This window comes from Chiloscyllium punctatum, chromosome 26 (assembly GCF_047496795.1).
Source record: "Chiloscyllium punctatum isolate Juve2018m chromosome 26, sChiPun1.3, whole genome shotgun sequence".
NCBI classification, from domain to species: domain Eukaryota; kingdom Metazoa; phylum Chordata; class Chondrichthyes; order Orectolobiformes; family Hemiscylliidae; genus Chiloscyllium; species Chiloscyllium punctatum.
Window position 1 is genome coordinate 75,661,397 of NC_092764.1, and position 18,321 is coordinate 75,679,717.

The following is an 18,321-nucleotide window of genomic DNA, read 5'->3' on the forward strand; positions in this document are numbered from 1 at the left end:
GGGTCAGTTTGTATGCAGGGCGGCCAGAGACTGGAAGGCCGATGACTGTCCTGCAGGAAGGCTAGCCAAGAACTGTCTGATCAGTATGGGGTGTGGACTGGTGTCAGGTGCCTTTTTTTTATAGCTATAGTGGGTCTGTGTTCTAAGCACTGTTTCCTATTTGATTGCACTGTCTTGTCTGTGCTTGTTACTGTTACCCTTGACTGGAAGTGGGATTTGAGGATTGTCCTCATCTCCCTGAAAACTGGTTGAACAATAAAGTTTGGAGTTTGGCTTTGCAGCCTTTTCCCCTATATATAGTGGGTTTTTTTGTGAACTGCTTCTTTCTCTTTATTGTTAACTGCATTTTGTACTGTTTAACAAAATAGAGGAGTGTCAGAAGTTCCGTTCACTCAGAGGTAGCTCTAAGGGAGCTGGCTCAGTGCACATGTAAATACAATAAAGTGTAACATGATGACAGGATACCAACTTCTGTGGAATTATTTCAGATCCATTTCACGTTCAGTCACTGTCTTAATAGTCAAACATAACTATCACTTTCCACATTGCAAGTTCCCAAAGGAGTGGAATGAACAACTCTGACTTTTCTGATTTGAGGAATGTTGGCTGATTCACAGAGAATTTAGGCTCAAATCAGGTCACGTGAATTCTTGCTTTGAATTTTCATCCAGGAGTAGGAGAGATCCACATCCAGGTCATTCTGCTATAATGTGCATTCTGTTATTTCCGAAATGTGATAGATGAATTGGGGACCTGTTTCTAAAATGCAAACTTTTGAAACGTGTTGGCTGTAATGTGATTACATCGCCAATGCGTCAAGCGCTGCTTCTAAAATGCAATTTTTCTATAATGCGGGGTTGCACAAGAACGCAATCATTGTGGTGTAGAAGAACTATGTGTAGTTCTTTCTTACTCCTGATAATTGTTGTTATCTTAGTGGGTGAGATTATTTTCTCTTCATCCCCTTCCTCCAACTCACAACAATGTGGCTTGAAACAAACTCCAACCATTCATGTGTTGTAACCAGTCACAATGGTTAAGGGTCAACTCACTGGAAATGCCCAACAAACGGTTTAAGCCTGATCATTCCTACTGCTTCATGGTGGACAAACCTGAGTTTCACTGAGTGGTAGCCAGGCTTCCACCCACCATACGGTAAAATAAAAATGTCACTCCGAGGTTCAGGCACCACTATATTGCAGCATCATGTCAGAGAATCACGGAATGAAATCTGCATACAAGCAGGCCAATCATCCTGTCAGGTCAGACCTGGCTTTCTGTAAGAGCTGCCAAGCCTGTCTTTTCCCTGTAGTCCTGCTGTTTAGATAACTATCCAACATCTGTCAGAAGGCAAACGGCTGACTCTGCCTTCAGCACATTGTCAGGTACTGCATTCCAGATACTCACCACTCACTGCGCAACAGTCTTTATCCTCCTGTTGCCTCTGGCTCTTTTGCCGACAAGCTTAAATCATTGCCTTCTGCTTTTCAATCCTACCATCACAGAGACTCGTTTCTATCCATGTGTCCAAATGATTCGTGTCATGGTGCTTTAAAGGATTCATTGATTTGGTGTACTCTGTTCTCTACTCTTCTACACCCATTTTAAAATCACTCCCTTAAACTTGTTTTTCCTGTTGTAATTTATTTGACTTGTGAGTATTTTCACAAGCCTTCAATTCTACACAACAGACACCTCGGTCAGTATCCTCTTTGTGCACAGTTGTTGTAAATATTTAAAATGGTCTAAAGTTGTTTAGAAATAAAGGACTTCCAAAGAAACCACGGAAATAGTCACCGCAGGCCCACAACATGTCCAGTGAACTGATGCCTGTCTTTGGAATAAGCTGACAGAAGGGATTTCCCTCATCTACCTCCCTCAGCATGCTACTCAATCCCAGGCAGCTTGCTGGGTTGGAGTTGTGTGGAGCACCTCATTAATTAGGAGATTCTGAAAAAGGAACTGCAAGAAGATCTGGCATTAGATCAGGGAAGTAATTTGTGGTTTGTGTGGAGTTTGTGGATTCCAGGCACCTTGGCTATAGCTCGCTGAGACTGACTGGGATTTTCCCGAGCTAGGAGAGCTCCTGGTCACTTGCCAAAATCCTGCTGAGTATAATGTAGACACAGAATACCATGGGTGTAACGCCCCACAATGGCAACGGATGGTTGTGTGTCAAAACAAGCAGTCCATTTGGGCACAGTCCGCTGTCCGTTGGCTTGCCTGGGGAATAGTATTTCCCTTCTAAGCAGTTGAAGGTGGAATCAACGGAGATACACAATGAAGGTTACTTTACTGCTTCAGAGGCATATTTGGAGCACAGATCAGGATGGTTTTGCATTGTTGTTGGAGATTTAAAAAATTACGGACCAAGATTACAGAACTTCCTCAGTGAATCCCTACAGTATGGAAGCAGGCCATTTGGCCCACTGAGTTCACCTTCATCCTCCAAAGAGCATCCAACCTGACCCACCCCTGCAACCCCCCACTTCCCATGACTAATCCACCTAGCCTGCACATCCCCGAATACTATAGGCAATTTAGCACGGCCAAACCATCTAACTTGCACATCTTTGCAATGTGGGAGAAAACTGGAGCACCCAGAGGAAACACACACCACACAGTCAGTCGCCCAAGGCTGGAATCAAACCGGAGTCCCTGACACTGAGGCAGCAGTGCTAACCACTGCGTCACCAATCCATCCAATCAATTAGCAGAATACATAAAGTCTCGTTCACTAAACAGGAATTGAAACCCGATTGTGGCAGGAAAGCGCCAAATCCTAACCATTAGACTGCCAGGGAAGGTGGTAGGTAGAAGGTTCCTGATCTGCATTTCCAGGCAATACCAAAGCCACACAAAGAACTGGTCAGACAGAAAGGTACCAGCAAGAGCAATGCTCCCAGGACAAGACAATGGAAGTACCTCACCACTTCAGGAGGAGAGATTAACACCTACCTGCGAAGAAGAAAGAAACCTCCAGAACCAGAGATACTATCAGAATGTTGCTTGGGGTAGGGTGGGAAGAGGTGTAATTCATCCTAGCTCTTGCAAAAAATGCCATCCCGTATTCCCAATTCCTCCGCCTCCGCTGTATCTGCTCCCAGGAGGATCAGTTCCACTGCAGAACACACCAGATCGCCTCCTTCTTCAGAGACCGCAATTTCCCTTCCCACACGGTTAAAGATGCCCTCCAACGCATCTCGTCCACATCCCGCACCTCTGCCCTCAGACCCCACCCCTCCAACCGTAACAAGGACAGAACCCCCTGGTGCTCACCTTCCACCCCACCAACCTTCGCATAAACCAAATCATCCGCCGACATTTCCGCCACCTCCAAAAAGACCCCACCACCAGAGATTTCCCTCCCCACCCCTTTCCGCCTTCCGCAAAGACCGTTCCCTCCGTGACTACCTGGTCAGGTCCACGCCCCCCTACAACCCACTCTCCCATCCTGGCACTTTCCCCTGCCACTGCAGGAACTGTAAAACCTGTGCCCACACCGCCTCCCTCACCTCTATCCAAGGCCCTAAAGGAGCCTTCCACATCCATCAAAGTTTTACTTGCACATCCACTAATATCATTTATTGTATCCGTTGCACCCGATGCAGTCTCCTCTACATTGGGGAGATTGGGCGCCTCCTAGCGGAGCGCTTTAGTGAACACCTCCGGGACACCCGCACCAATCAACCACACTGACCCGTGGCCCAACATTTCAACTCCCCCTCCCACTCTGCCAAGGACACGGAGGTCCTGGGCCTCCTTCACTGCCGCTCCCTCACCACCAGATGCCTGGAGGAAGAACACCTCATCTTCTGCCTCGGAATACTTGAACCCCAGGGCATCAATGTGGGCTTCAACAGTTTCCTCATTTCCCCTTCCCCCACCTCACCCTAGTTCCAAACTTCCAGCTCAGCACTGTCCCCATGACTTGTCTGGACTTGTCCTACCTGCCTATCCCCTTTTCCACCTATCCACTCCACCCTCTCCTCCCTGACCTATCACCTTCATCCCCTCCCCCACTCACTCATTGTACTCTTTGCTCCTTTCTCCCCACCCCCACCCTCCTCTCGCTTATCTCTCCACGCTTCAGGCTCACTGCCTTTATTCCTGATGAAGGGCTTTTGCCCGAAACGTGGATTTCACTGCTCCTTGGATGCTGCCTGAACTGCTGTGCTCTTCCAGCACCACTAATCCGAGCATGTCAATATCATCCGATCTAGTTTGTGTGGTCTCTATTGGACAAAATTTTTCCGACAGTCAACCTCCCACAACAGTCGTACTGCAGTCAGGACTCCAATTCGAACAAAGCCTAAAATCTAAGGTTTGGGCCTCCTGAGCTGATATTGACCAACATTTTGGATCTCTTGAATTCCCTATTTTTTTTTGTTTGATTTATAGGAGTAATAATTTTGATCGCTCTGAAACTAAACACACTCTGTGCGCAAAGTTCTCCGTGTGCATAGGGTGAGTGAACTGTCTGTCTCCCAAGTCCCAACTGGGAGTTGTCACGTGTTATCTCTGCCAGTTTCTCCAAAGGTTGATTGTCGACTACAAATGGAAAATGCTGGAAATATTCAGGAGGTCAAAGTTCATAGTGCAACTCATGACTGTGACTTGCTAACCCCAAGATAACAGGAATACTTGACTGGACTGTCATATGCTGGAGCCTCAGTTACACCCTGCCACTGATACAGAAATGCCTTGAATGGAAAATGTCCCACTACGTCGATGTTATCTTGTGGAAATGGCAGAAACCACAGGAGGTAACAGCCCAGTCAAGGCAAACATTACACTGTGGAAAATTCCCCTTTAAAGTGAGTAAGATGTTGGGAGTATTTACACACATGAGATTCCAGGGATGAGGAACTTCAGGCATGTAGATAGATTGGAGAGGATGGGACAATTTTTTTTTCCCTGAGAAAGAGAAGGTTAACGGGAGATGTGATAGACAGATTAGACAGGGAAAAACTGCTTCCATTGGTGGTTCTACTGCTGCTGCAAAAAAAGGACACTTGTTTCAAGGTAATTGGCAAAAGCAAAATTGGAAACATGAGAAAAAGCTTTTTCTCAAAGCAGTGGTTAAGCACTGGAATGCACTAAGATGACTAAATATTTTCATAATTTTCCAGGTACAGGTTCTGTCAAAGGAAAGGATTGGATTATCTTAAAAAGAATGGCCTCTTTCAGCTTGCAATTATATACTATACATTATGTATTTATGCTTTTCATGTAAAACACAGTTAAATATAAAAACCAGCGGGGACTTACCTTTTCCAAAGCATCTTCATCCAGTATTTCCTGTACCGCCAATAATTTAATCCTGCCAAAGACACAACCTGACATCAGTCATTTTACCGAGAGGCCGAGTGAATGTTGCTCATTCCCAGGGAGGCAGGACTGAGATCAGAACTACAGAATCTTACATTGTTGGAGAATGCAGAGTTGTGGGACAGAGAACCTCAACTCTGCAAGGTGCCTGTGTCCAAGATTTCGCTGAAGACAGAGTCTGACTGGCACCAGTTACCCACCAAGGATGCCTAGCTAATTTGGCTTTGTTACAGCCACAGTTGAATTGGTGTCACTACTAAAACGTGCAATTGCAAACAAATGCCACCCCCCCATCCCATCCGACCCCACAAATCAGTGAGGCCGAAGCCCGGAACTGGTTTTTCCAACAACATCACTTAATTCCACCCCTCTTCCACAGAGCTGTGTGTATCACAGGGTGAAAGACAGGCTCCCCTCCACATCGTGGCCACCTCTGTCAGGTCAGTGTTTTGTTTTACAATGGTGTCATTCTTCAGCAGGCATTTTCTGCCTAGTGCCTACAGGAAGTGTCCAGCCAGACATCATGAATTGTCCTCTGACCTGGCCTCCCAATTCTGCTGCATACTTAATCAGTCTTGGCTCCTGGGGGCAGCTTTGTACCTGGTCACTTCCTGGATAATTGCAATCGATACCCCACTCGGCCATTTTCTGGTGTTCCCAATATGGGAACTGAAGCCACTCATGATCCTGGACCCGATTTGGAAAACCCAGCCCCAACTAAATCACTTGACAAGCAAACATCAATGGGATTACATGTAGAAAGGGCAACTTGGCTCATTTGGTGAATGCCAGTTGTCATGCTATATATGAGTCTCCTCTCATTCTAGTTTATTTAACATTAATAACTTGGACGATGGGACCTGAAGGTATTCCTAAAATACATCAAAGAATCCCTACAATGTGGAAGAAGGCCACTCAGCCCATTGAGTCCACAGCAACCCTCTGCATCCCACCCAGACTCATCCCACCCCTGTAACCCTGCATTTCCCATGCTAATCCACCTAACCTGCACAGCGAGTCAGAGGTGTACAGTCTTGACTGGGAAGGATGTTCCCTCATGTGGGAGTATGTCCTCATTTAACAAAGTAAATGTTCACCCATTTAAGACAGCAATCAAGAACAATTTTTTTTCCTCAAATGCAATTGGAACGATCTGCCCTGAAAGGCAAAGCAAGCAGAATCTTTGTACATCTTTAAGCAGAGGTGGATAGATTTTGGATTAGCAAGTGGGACAAAGGATATTGGAGAAGGTGGGAACATGGACTAATCAGATCAGCCATAACTTTACTGAATAGTAGAGCAGGCTCAAGAGGCAAAAACATCTACTTCTGCCCTACATTCATATGGTTAATCTGATCAACAAAAATGTCTGTTCCTTTCTCTCTCATTTACTCATTCAGCTTCTGCTTAAATACATCAAAATTAATTTGATCTCCTCTTACTTTAGTTTTGATTATTGTTTACCAAATAACCATATCCAGGGATAATTTGGGGAGCAAAACTAAATTTTATTCAGGCAAGTATGTACAGACAGAAGTTAATAATTAAGGGAGAAGAAACACAAAGAATGGTTGATCAAATCGTCATTGGGTAATACAGAACTGGAGTATTGCTGAAAACAAGCACTTCTTATTGAAACGTTTCATTTGCACTCAAAAGCACAAATCACAAGATCACCAATAAGGGGAGGTATCGGAAAAGTCTGAACAACAGGTGAAACTCGCTGTTTCATGCTCTTGCAAATGAACTGTGTTCACCCTAACTGGATGCTGTCAAACCAAAAAGACACACTGCCAATCACACAAATAGTAATATGGCATAAGAATTGTAATGCTACTGTGACGCTAATATGTAGACTGTACAGCCCAAAGACTGGCTGATCATATTGCAAAAGCACGTTCCTTCGACTGTTTGCACCAAGCAAGGTACTGACCATACACAACAAGCCTGTGTTTGCAAAAACCACTATAGCATCCATCATTAGATGTGATTCTGCAATTGAACAACATTTTCTGGATAATCCTGAGTGTGTTAAATGACAACCAATTTCAGATTGCACTCTTGTACATTTGCATGCACTGGAAATGATGTATATTCACACACGTATTTGCTCTGATCTTTGCTAACAGAAAGAACATGTACATTTAATGTGCTTGTTTCAACTCAAGTGACAGCTAACCACTGGTTCATTTCTCAGGACAATGCTGTGACCAATTAGATCATAGGGTTTATTACAGTAGCAACGAAGTCAGGTTATTAATAAGGACTAGCCTCTATTGTATCTGAGACTAAAGCTCTTCAGTAGGACACAAAGTCATGAATGAGCCATGGGAAGAGTGGAATTCCTGAAGTAGGAAGTACCTGACTCAGCTCTCCCTTCTTGGGATCATGACCATGTAAGAGGAGTGTGACTATTCTGCCACTCACAACGTTTATGGGGACCTCCAGCGTCAATGGAACCCGATCCAACTAGTTTTAGCCTGTGGAATCGGCAGGGATGTTGAATTTCAGTTAGATTCTGTTGTGAACCTTGAGGAAAGTTAGGTTCACAAACTTTGAAAGACAACAGTTTTGAGGAGCTTTAGAAGTTAAAACATTGCTGCTCTTTGATCCTCAAATCAAAGAGCAATCAAATGGTTGCCAGAAGACTGGCTACACTATGCCGATAGCCCTAATGTTGGAAAATTGGTCAGCTGACTGACCACAGGGACGGGTGGGAGGATAAAAGAGCATTACTGATAAATATTTTGATAAATAATAAACTGCTGAAGAAATGCACTAGATTTGGTAGCATCAGTGGAGAGGGACACAGAGTTAATGCTTGAGCACAAAATGACTCTTCTTCAGAAAATGACAGAACTTTTAATTTGATTTCCTTCCACTTCACCAGATTTGCTTTCTTGAATATGGTGAAGGTAGTCCCAAGATCTGACCGAGTTTGGTGGATGGGTGGAATAAAGAATTTTGACCTGTTTATTAGAATATCCACCCTAGGGCAAATACTGAACTCAAACTGGTCTCTCAAATGCTGGATAGAGCCTTCAGTTATTCAGCACAGCATCGTCGTAAAAGCAGAATTGCTTTTACTTATGCAGATTTTAAGAGGAAATTCAATGTGTTGTGTTGACTCAATAATGTTAATTCACCTTTCTGTAATGGGTCAATTGTGATTACTTCATGTTGTATTGATCGAAACAGCCACGAGCATGGCTAGCAATATGTAACTGCAACTCGTTGCACGGTTACAACACATCAGTGAGGACAGATTGCTTTGTACTGGAAACACCTTGACATAGATGAACTGGTTATATGTCTTAATGCTGTTACATATGTTGGTTAGGAGAAGGTGAGGACTGCTGATGCTGGATATCAGACTTGAGAGTGTGCTGCTGGAAAAGCACGGCCGGTCAGGCAGAATCCAAGGAGCAGGAGTTGCAATGTTTCGGATAAAAGCCCTTCCTCAGCAATGAGGCTTGTGGGCCGGTTGGGTGGGGTGGGGGGTGGGTGGATGCTGAGAGATAAATAGGAGGGAGGTGGGGTTGGGGGTAGCTGAGAATGTGCTAGGGAGATCAAAATCATAAAAGATGATTTTGATATAAAAATCACAAAGAGACAGACCCTTCGGTCCAACTCAGCCATGCCGATCAGATATCCCAAGCCAATCTAGTCCCACCTGCCAGCACCTGGCCTGTATCCTTCCAAACCCTTCCTATTCATATACCCATTCAGATGCTTTTTTAAATGGTGTAATTGTACCAGCCTCCACCTCTTCCTCTGGCAGCCCATTCCAAACACGCATCACCCTCTGCGTGAAAAAGATGCCCCTTAGGTCTCTTTTATATCTTTCCCCTTTCACCCTAAACCTATGTTCTCTAGTTCTGGACTCCCCCACCCCAGGGAAAAGACTTTGTCTATTTACCCTATCCATGCCCCTGATAATTTTATAAATCTCTGTAAGGTCACCCCTCAGCCTCCGATACTCCAGGGAAAACAGCCCTAGCCTATTCAGCCCCTCCCTATAGCACAAATCCTCCAACCTTGGCAACATCCTTGTAAATCTTTTCTGAACCCTTTCAAGTTTCACAACATCCTTCCGATAGAAAGGAGACCAGAACTGCACGCAATATTCCAAAAATGGCCTAACCCATGTTCTGTACAACCGCAACATGACCTCTCAACTCCTGTACTCAATACTCTGACCAATAAAGGAAAGCATTTCTTCACTATCTTATCTACCTGTAAATCTCCTTTCAAGATGCTATGAACCTGCACTCCATATTCTCTTTGTTCAGCAACATTCCCTGGGACCTTAACATTAATTGTATAAGTCCTGCTAAGGTTTGCTTTCCCAAAATGCAGCGCCTCGCATTTATCTAAATTAAATTCCATCTGCCACTCCTCAGCCCTTGGCTCATCTGATCAAGATCCTGTTGTAATTCAAGGTATAATTCTTCACTGTCCACTACACCTCCAATTTTGCTGTCATCTGCAAAATTACTAACTATACCTCTTAAGCTCACATCCAAATCATTAATATAAAATGACGAAAAGTAGTGGACCCAGCACCGATCCTTGTGGCACTCCACTGGTCACAGACCTTCAATCTGAAAAACAACCCTCCATCACCACCCTCTGTCTTCTACCTTTGAGCTAGTTCTGTACCCAAATGGCTAGTTCTCCCTACAGAGGAGATGATAGGTTAGAGAGGAGGGTGGAGCAGATAGATGGGACAGGTCAAGAGGGTGGTGTCGAGTTGGAGGCTTGGGACTTGGATAATATGGGGGGGCGGGGGGGGGGGGAAGGAAAATGACGAAACTGGCGAAATCCACATTGATCCTGTGTGGGGGAATATGAGGTGTTCTTCCTCCAGGCATCGGGTGGTTAAGAGTTTCGCGATGGAGGAGGCCCAGGATCTGCATGTTCTTGGCTGAGTGGGAGCGGAGTTGAAATGTTCAGCCACGTGGCGGTGGGGTTTGTTCATGCGGGTGTCCCAGAGATGTTCTCTGAAACGATCCACAAGTTGGCGCCCTGTCTGCTTGATGTAGAGGAGACCACATTAAGTGCAATGAGTACGGTAGATGACATTGGTGGAGATTCAGGTCCTTCCACGTTCGACAGAAATTTACCGGTACCTCCACCAATGTCATCTACTGTATCCGTTGCACCCAATGTGGTCTCCTCTACATCAGGGAGATAGGATGCCAATTTGCAGATCGTTTCAGAGAACATCTCTCAGACACCCGCACCAACCAACCCCACCCCACTGAACACTTCAACTCCCCCTCTCACTCTACCAAGGACATGCAGGTCCTGGGCCTCCTCCGTCGCCAAACCCTTACAACCTGACGTCTGGAGGAAGAACGCCTCATCTTCCACTTTGGGACCCTGCAACCATTCGGGATGAATGTGGATTTCACCAGTTTCCTCATTTCCCCTACCCCCACATTATCCCAGTCCCAAGCCTCCAACTCGGCGCCGCCCTCTTGACCTGTCCATCACCTTTCCCATCTATCTGCTCCACCTTCCTCTCCAAATGATCACCTTCTCCCCCACCTTCATCTACCTATCTCATTCTCAGCTACCCCACCCCCTCCCATTTATCTCTCAGCACTATGTCCCACAAGCCTCATTCCAGATGAAAGGCTTATGTCTGAAACGTTGGTTCTCCTGCTCCTTGGATGCTACCTGGCCTGCTGTGCTTTTCCAGCACCACATTCTCGACAGATGTTGGTTCGTGTGGTATGACTATTACATTGGTCTACACCTCAACAATTATAGGAAATTAGTTTGATTTAGACATTTTGATCGCATGGTGAGGTGTTAGGTAACCAAATATTTATTTACCCTTTTCTTTCCATAGGGCTTTTATTTTGAAAAATCATTCACATTTTGGGGCATTTTAAAATTATGTCCTTCTGTTTTTCACCTTGATTGGTTCTTTCCAAACTCAATCACCATCTTCTATCTGTATTCAGTTTTGAAACAATAATATGATTCTCAAGGTGTCTTTCACTGACTGGGTGAAAAGTCATTCTGGGAAATTAGCTGAAGCCAGAAATCGAAAAAATCTGTTCATAACTGATGTTAAGGCTATGATGAAACTAATGGGGGTGGTGTGGATGATATTTAACTTCTGTGGCAGCGTGGAGAGGGAAAGAGTAGATCAGCTGCTGAAATAGAGAGCAGTTTGGGTGATCTTTCTATTCATTTCTTATCATCTGTTGATGATAAAAGGTGCTTATCACCTTATTTCACCAGGGTTTCTACTAAAATTGTGTGGAAGATTTTTTTCTCATTATTTATTTGGGATGTGGGCATCTACCTGGGATTTACTGCCAATCTCATCCAAACGACTTAGAATGTAAGAAAGTAAGAAATAGGAGCAGGAGTACACCGTCTGGCCCCTTGAGCCTGCTCCGCCATTCAGCAAGATCATAGCTGATCTTTCCGTGGATTCAGCTCCAGTTATCCATCTGCTCACCAAAACCCTTAATTCCTTTACTGTTCAAAAATCCATCCATCTTTGCCTTAAAAACATTCAACGAGATAGCCTCAACTGCTTCAGTGGACAGGGAATTCCACAGATTCACAACCCTTTGGGCGAAGACGTTCCTTCTCAACTCAGTCTTAAATGTGCTCCATTTTATTTTGAAGCAATGCCCCCTAGTTCTAGATTCACCTGCCAGTGGAAATAACACCCCTGCTTCTTACCTATTGCCTTCATAATTTTACTTGTTTATATAAGATTCACCCCTCATTCTTCTAAATTCCAATCAGTTTAGTCTCAATCTACTCAATTTCTCCTCAAAAGACATACTGGGTCACCTCAGAAAGCAGCTCAGAGCCAGCCATATAAAATGTGGAGGAGGTGAGACCAGACCAGATTTGACCAGCAGGCCTGTTTTATGAAAGGAACCCTGTGAACAATTTAGGGAATCACGACCTCCTGCCAGCTACACAATCCCATTTCCTGAGCCAGAGTTATTCTTCCAGATTCTCCCTCAGACTGAACTCAATTCCACACTGCCCTTTCTGGTTTTCCAAGTTAAGCAACTACGGGCAATACTCTCAGTCCATTCAGGAGAAACCTTCTGGAAATTCCAGGTTACTGTTCTGAGGGAATTGATGCATTAAAGGGGAATATAGACATACTTCTGTGGAGAAGAATTATTTGGAAGGTTCAGCTGATTGGGTGAGAAGTGGGGGGGGGGGGGGGGGGGCAGGAGGTTCAAGTCTGGATGGTTTGAGTTATAAGGAGGGGCTGGATAGGCTGGAATTTTTTTCCCCTGGAGCACCAGAGGCAGACGGATGATCTTATAGTGGTTTACAAAATCATGAGGGTCTAGATAAGTCTAGGTCTTTTCCCCAAGGTAGGGGAGTCCAAAACTAGAGGGCATACTTTTAAGGTGAGAAGGGAAAGATTTAAAAAGGTACCTGAAGGCAACTTTTTTTTCCAGAGGGTGCTGTGTGTATGGAATGAGCTGAAAGAGGAAGCGGTGGTGGCTGGTACAATTATAACATTTAAAAGGCATGTGGATGGGTACATGGATAGGAAAAAGGTTTGGAGAGATAAAGGCCAAATGCCGGCAAATAATACTAGTTCAGTTTAGGAAACCTGGTCAGCTTGGACGAGTTGGACCGAAGGCTCTGTTTTCGTTCTGTATGACTCTAAGTGGCAATTGGACCAAATAGTCAGAACTAATTTAATTCTACAAGTGAGTGAAGTTGTGACGAACCCATTTTCCAGCAGTGTCAAGCAGATGACTTCCCTCACTCCCGGATTATTGATCTTGTCCAATGTGAGGCTGTGCAGGTTCCAAGTGCCAATACGGACTACCTTCCTCCCGTCAAAAATCCCAGTGAAGGCCTCCTCAGCCGGGTTCCAAACCGGGGTGAACCGATCGCAAGTGCCGTGGCTCAGGCTGAGGTCCTGCAGGCTGTAGTAAGAGGACATTGGTTTGGGCCTGTCGCCCAGCCGGGCACACGAATGAGAGGGAGCCAGCCTGGGAAAGGAGACGCTGACTTTGGGCCTGATCGCGCTCAGCAAAGGCGCGTCCAGGCCGTCCACCTGCAGCAGGCCGTCCACGTGCTTGAAAGGCCCGTGCAGGGCGCGGTAACGGACGATCCGCTGCGCGAGATCCTGGGCGATGCCCAGCGACGCCACGAGCTGCTGCTCCGAGGCGACGTTGGCGTCCACTCGGGTGGAGGACAGCAGGTCGAAGCTGGACAGGCTGCCCACCGGCTGCGAGGAGCCGCGGCTGCTCACGCAGATCTCCGGCCGGATCTGTTGGAGCCTCGCAGCCCCTACCCCCGGCGCCAAAGCCATGTCCTCGACTTTGCGGAAGCCCCCGATCTTGTGGCGGTAAACCACGACGTTGTGCGCCAGGGTCCGGTTGATGCCCTGCAGGGTCATCAGCTCCTCCTCGGTGGCCGTGTTGATGTTAACCCGGTTGTAGGAAGCGTCCGCAAAGCTCCACGTCCCGCTGAGGTAAGGCCCTTGGTTCCGTCTTCGGCCCTTCAGGTGCGAAGGTCTCGGTTCGTGCTGGAGCGGCTGGTGACGGCTCAAGTGGTCGCCCATTTCACTTGGTCTTCCTGTAGGAGAAAGGCACCATCATTCCTTTACACTCACCAACAGCAGGCACAGAACCCACTCAATTGGCCAATTCTAAAAGCAACTTTGGTTATATCCTAAGCAATTGCTGGACCTGGGAAACAAGGAATTGGCAATAAATCAGTGCACAAATTACCCACATGCCCCTTCCAGTTAAAAGCAGTGATACAAGGCACGAGTTCTCCAGAGCAGTGAAAAGTGACTAATCCATCTCCACATTGTCAGTCCAGAGACCCGGGTAATGTTCTGGGGACACAGGTTCGAATTCTGCTGTGGCAGATAGTGGAATTTGAAAGTGAGGAAAATCTGGAAGTAAGAGTCTAATGGTGACCATGAATTCATTGACTGATTTTTGTCAACAAAAAACAACCTGATTCCCTAATGTCCTTTAGGGAAGGTAACTGCCATCCTTATCTGGTCTGGAGTCCACACCCGCAGCAATGTCGTTGACTCTTAACTGCCCAGAAAGATTTGATAGTGCCTCCTTTTTAAAAATTATTCGTGCATGAGATGCTATCTAGGCCAGCATTTATTACAGTTAATGTTGCTGAACCAAAAGACCTCGGGATGCAAGTTTATAGTTCCTTGAAAGTGGACTCACAAATAGACAGGATGCTAAAGAAGGCATTTGGTACATATACCTTCATTGGTGGTACGTGTACTGGGTATTGGAGATGGGATATCATGTTGCACTTTTGGAATACTGGCCTTAGTTCTGGTCTCCCTGCTACAGGAAAGATATTGTTTAATTTGAAAGGGTGCGGAAAAAATTAACAAGGATACTGCCAGAAGTGGAGAGTTTGAGCTACAGGAAGATGGTGAATGGATGGGTTATTTTTCCTGGAGTGTCAGAGGCTAAGGGGTGATCTTATAGAGGTTTATAAAATCATGAGGGGCATGGAGAGGGTGAATAGCCAAGATGTTTTTCAGGGGTAGGGGAATCCAAAACTAGAGGGAATAGATTTAAAGTGACAGAGGAAAGATTTAAAAGGGACCTGAGGGGCAACGTTTCCACAGAGGGGGTGGTGTGTATGGAATGAGCTGCCACAGGCGGTGATGGAGGTGGATACAATTACAACATTTAAAAGGCATCTGTATGGAAGGGTTAGAGGGATATGGACTAAAGTCTGGCAAATGGGACTAGATTGGTTTAGGATACCTGGTCTGCATGGATGAATTGGATCGAAGGGTCTGTTTCCGAGGTATAACTTTATGACACTATGAACTCAATGAGTCTGAAGAGTTAATAAATCAATTAGTATCATAATTATTAAGCAGACTAGTATTTTAGTCCAGACATATTAATTAATTGAATTTTAAATTTCCCCATCAGTCATAGTGAGATTTGAACTCATCTGTGAAGTAATAATTCAGGCTATAGATTGCCAGAACAGTAACATTGATACTGTCCCATCGTTGTCCCCTCTGGCGTTTATGTCCAACATGCCACTTGAATAGAAAACTAGTACGACTTGAAATTTTGGCTAGCAATGACAGAAACCACTGATTGCATTGATTTTTCACATTTGATACTGCAGTAAACACTAGGATTGAGCAAGGGCATAGGGCGGAATGTCCAACAATGGACGTCTACAAAAATTAGAGCTGAACATGGAGCAAATTAAAACAAAAAGCAACTGTAGAGCCGAAAAGGCCTTTAGCTACAATTAGAGACTAGAATTTAAACAAATCAGCTCTGTAATTGGAGCTCTCCTGTTACCTCCCCCGCCCTACCACTCCCAGCTGAACAGTTTGCAGGTTAAACCTCGAGAAGACAAGCCCTTAATGATAGGCAGTTTGCTATTAAAACTGTAGTTGGTCTCAGGGGTATGGTTTCCCTCCAGTTGGATGCACTCACAATTGAACTAATAATCTTGGCGCCCTGTTACAGAGGAGAATTGGGAGCCTTCCATACTTCCTCAATCACCTGCCACTCCTCTGATGCATTCAAATATAAATTTACAGTAAGAAACTGCAAAGTAGTAAGCTTATATCCCACATTAACAATAATATTTTGTTGCAACAGTTACAAGTGATTTATTCATAAGCCCATGAATTAGTTAATGTTTTCACTTCAGTCCAATCCAGGCAACCAATCACAAGAACCGAAAAAAGATAGATCAAATCAAATGAAGGTTTACTCCATTTAGAGTCAAATCTTTAGTTTGGTGAAAGCCTACCTCTTGATTTTTTTTCCACTTAATTTAAAATTGTTGTTAATATACCAAACACTCCCCACCACATAAAAGCAAAATTTTGAGGATGCTGGAGGTCTGAAATAAAAACGGAAAGTACTGGAGAAACTCAGTAAGTCCGGCAGCATCTTTGGAGAGGGAAACAGAGTGAATGGTTTGAATTCAATGACTTCTTCAGAATTGAATGGGGCTAAATGATTTTTTTAATGTTGTTGTTGGCAAAGGGGAGGAATGGTGTATGGAACAGTGGGTGAAGGTATCCAGAGCAAAAGAAAGAAGTGAGTGCCAATGATAGGAAAGGAGTGATGTCAATGCAAAATAGGTGTTAATAATAGCTATCAATAGTCAAAAATAGGTTGGCTTTGCTGAGAACAAACCATGCAAACGAAATGGTGGAGAGGGGTAGATGTAATCTAAATGGAGGACAGTGTTCATGGTCAGAAGTTGTTGAATTCGATGTTAATTTTCAAAGTGCCTAAACAGAAAAGAAGGTATCATTCCTCTGTCTTGTATTGGGCTACACTGAAACACTGAGGCAGAAATCATAGCACAAGAGCAACGCGTTCCATTGAAATGGAAAGTTGCGGTCATTTTTACAGACAGAGCACAGGTGTTTGGCAAAACAGTCATTCAGTCTGCATTTGGTCTCATGAAGGTACAGGAGACCGCAGTATGATCAATAAATGTCATAGATTAGATTGAAGTAAGTATAAATAAATTGCTATTTTACTTGGAAGATATGTTTGGGGTCTTGGACACTAAAGAGAGAAGAGGTAAAAGGCAAGTGTTACACTTCTGCAATTGCATGGGAAGGTGCCATAGAGCTGGGTAGGGGCAGGACTAGGAGTGATCGAGGGGTACACCTGGGTGTCATAGAGGGAATGGTCCCTGTGAAATGCTGTTAAGGGAGGGGAAGGGAAGATGTACTTGGGGGTGGCAAGCTGTTGGTTTTGGCGGAAATGGTGGAGAACCATCTTTTGAAAATGGAGAACATGAGGGAGAAAGTGAGGACAAATTGATCCCTATCATTGTTCTGGGAAGGTGCCAGTGCCGAAGTATTATAAATGGCTCAGGAATTATGCAGCCCTTTGTCTTCAGTTGAAGGTGACGGAGGACATGGTGGTGCATCTGTTGGAAGTGGAATCTTTTGAAACAGATGCGATTGACGTGGAGATACTAGGAGAATAGAATGGAGTCCTTGTTGGAAGCAGTAGGTGCAGATGTACAACGAGAGTAAGTATGGGAATCTGTGACTTTGTAATGGATATCATTGGCCATCCTATCCCCAGAAGTGGAAACGGAACAAAAGAATCAGAGATGGACCAGGTGAAGGTGACAGGGTGGGAATTTGAAGCAAAACTCTCAATTTATTCAATTTCCAGACAAGGGTGCAGCACCAATAATGTCATAGGCATACTCAAGATAGAGTTGTAGGTACGGGCATGAGTAGGATTGGAACGACGAACTTTCCATTTGCTCCAAAAAGAGACAGGTAAAACTGGGACACGCGGGTAGCTGTAGCTACACATTTGTGAGGAAGTGAGATGAGTTAAAGAAGAAACTGTTCAAACTGAGAACAGGCTCAGGCATTAAAGGAGATAATGGATGGAGACTGTGTAAACCTTCTATCAAGGAAGGCAGAGAGCCTTCAAACCATCCAGATGGATGCACATCCATGGTGAAGTTCAGTGGGGCAGGCTAAAACAAGAAGGCAGATTACTACCTAAATAGCTGTAAATTGGAAGAGTGCAGCATGACCTGGGTGTCCTTGTGCATCAGTTGCTGAAGGTAAGCATGCAGGTGCAGCAGGCGATAAAGAAGGCAAATGGTATGTTGGCCTTCATTGCAAGAGATTGAGCACAGGAGCAGTTATATACAGGGCCTTGGTGAAGCCACACCTAGAATATTGTGTGCAATTTTGGTTTCCTTTTCTGAGGAAGGATGCTTTTGCTCTCAAGGGAGTGCAGCAAAGGTTTACGAGGCTGATTCCGGGGATAGCAGGACTGATGTATGAGGAGAGATTGACTAGGTTAGGATTGTTTTTGTTGGAGTCCAGACGAATGAGGGGGGAATCTCCGAGACATATAAAAAGGGTAGATGCAGGGAGGATGTTCCTGCTGATGGGTGTGCCCAGAACCAGGTGTCACGGTCTGAGGATTTGGGGTGGACCGTTTAGGATGGAGA

At 45.0% G+C, this 18,321-nt stretch overlaps 1 protein-coding gene across 1 annotated transcript in view; it reads right to left on the minus strand.

Annotated features, from left to right (window-relative positions):
* LOC140453184 (endonuclease/exonuclease/phosphatase family domain-containing protein 1-like) overlaps positions 1 to 18,321 on the minus strand; it is a 60,955-nt gene that overhangs the window by 25,116 nt on the left and 17,518 nt on the right. The window contains exons 2-3 of the mRNA XM_072547680.1: positions 13,068 to 13,923; positions 5,272 to 5,323 (exon numbers count right to left, since the gene is read on the minus strand). Coding sequence (XP_072403781.1) covers positions 5,272 to 5,323; positions 13,068 to 13,909 — 894 coding nt within the window. The 5' untranslated portion in view covers positions 13,910 to 13,923. The remainder of the gene's footprint in view (positions 1 to 5,271; positions 5,324 to 13,067; positions 13,924 to 18,321) is intronic.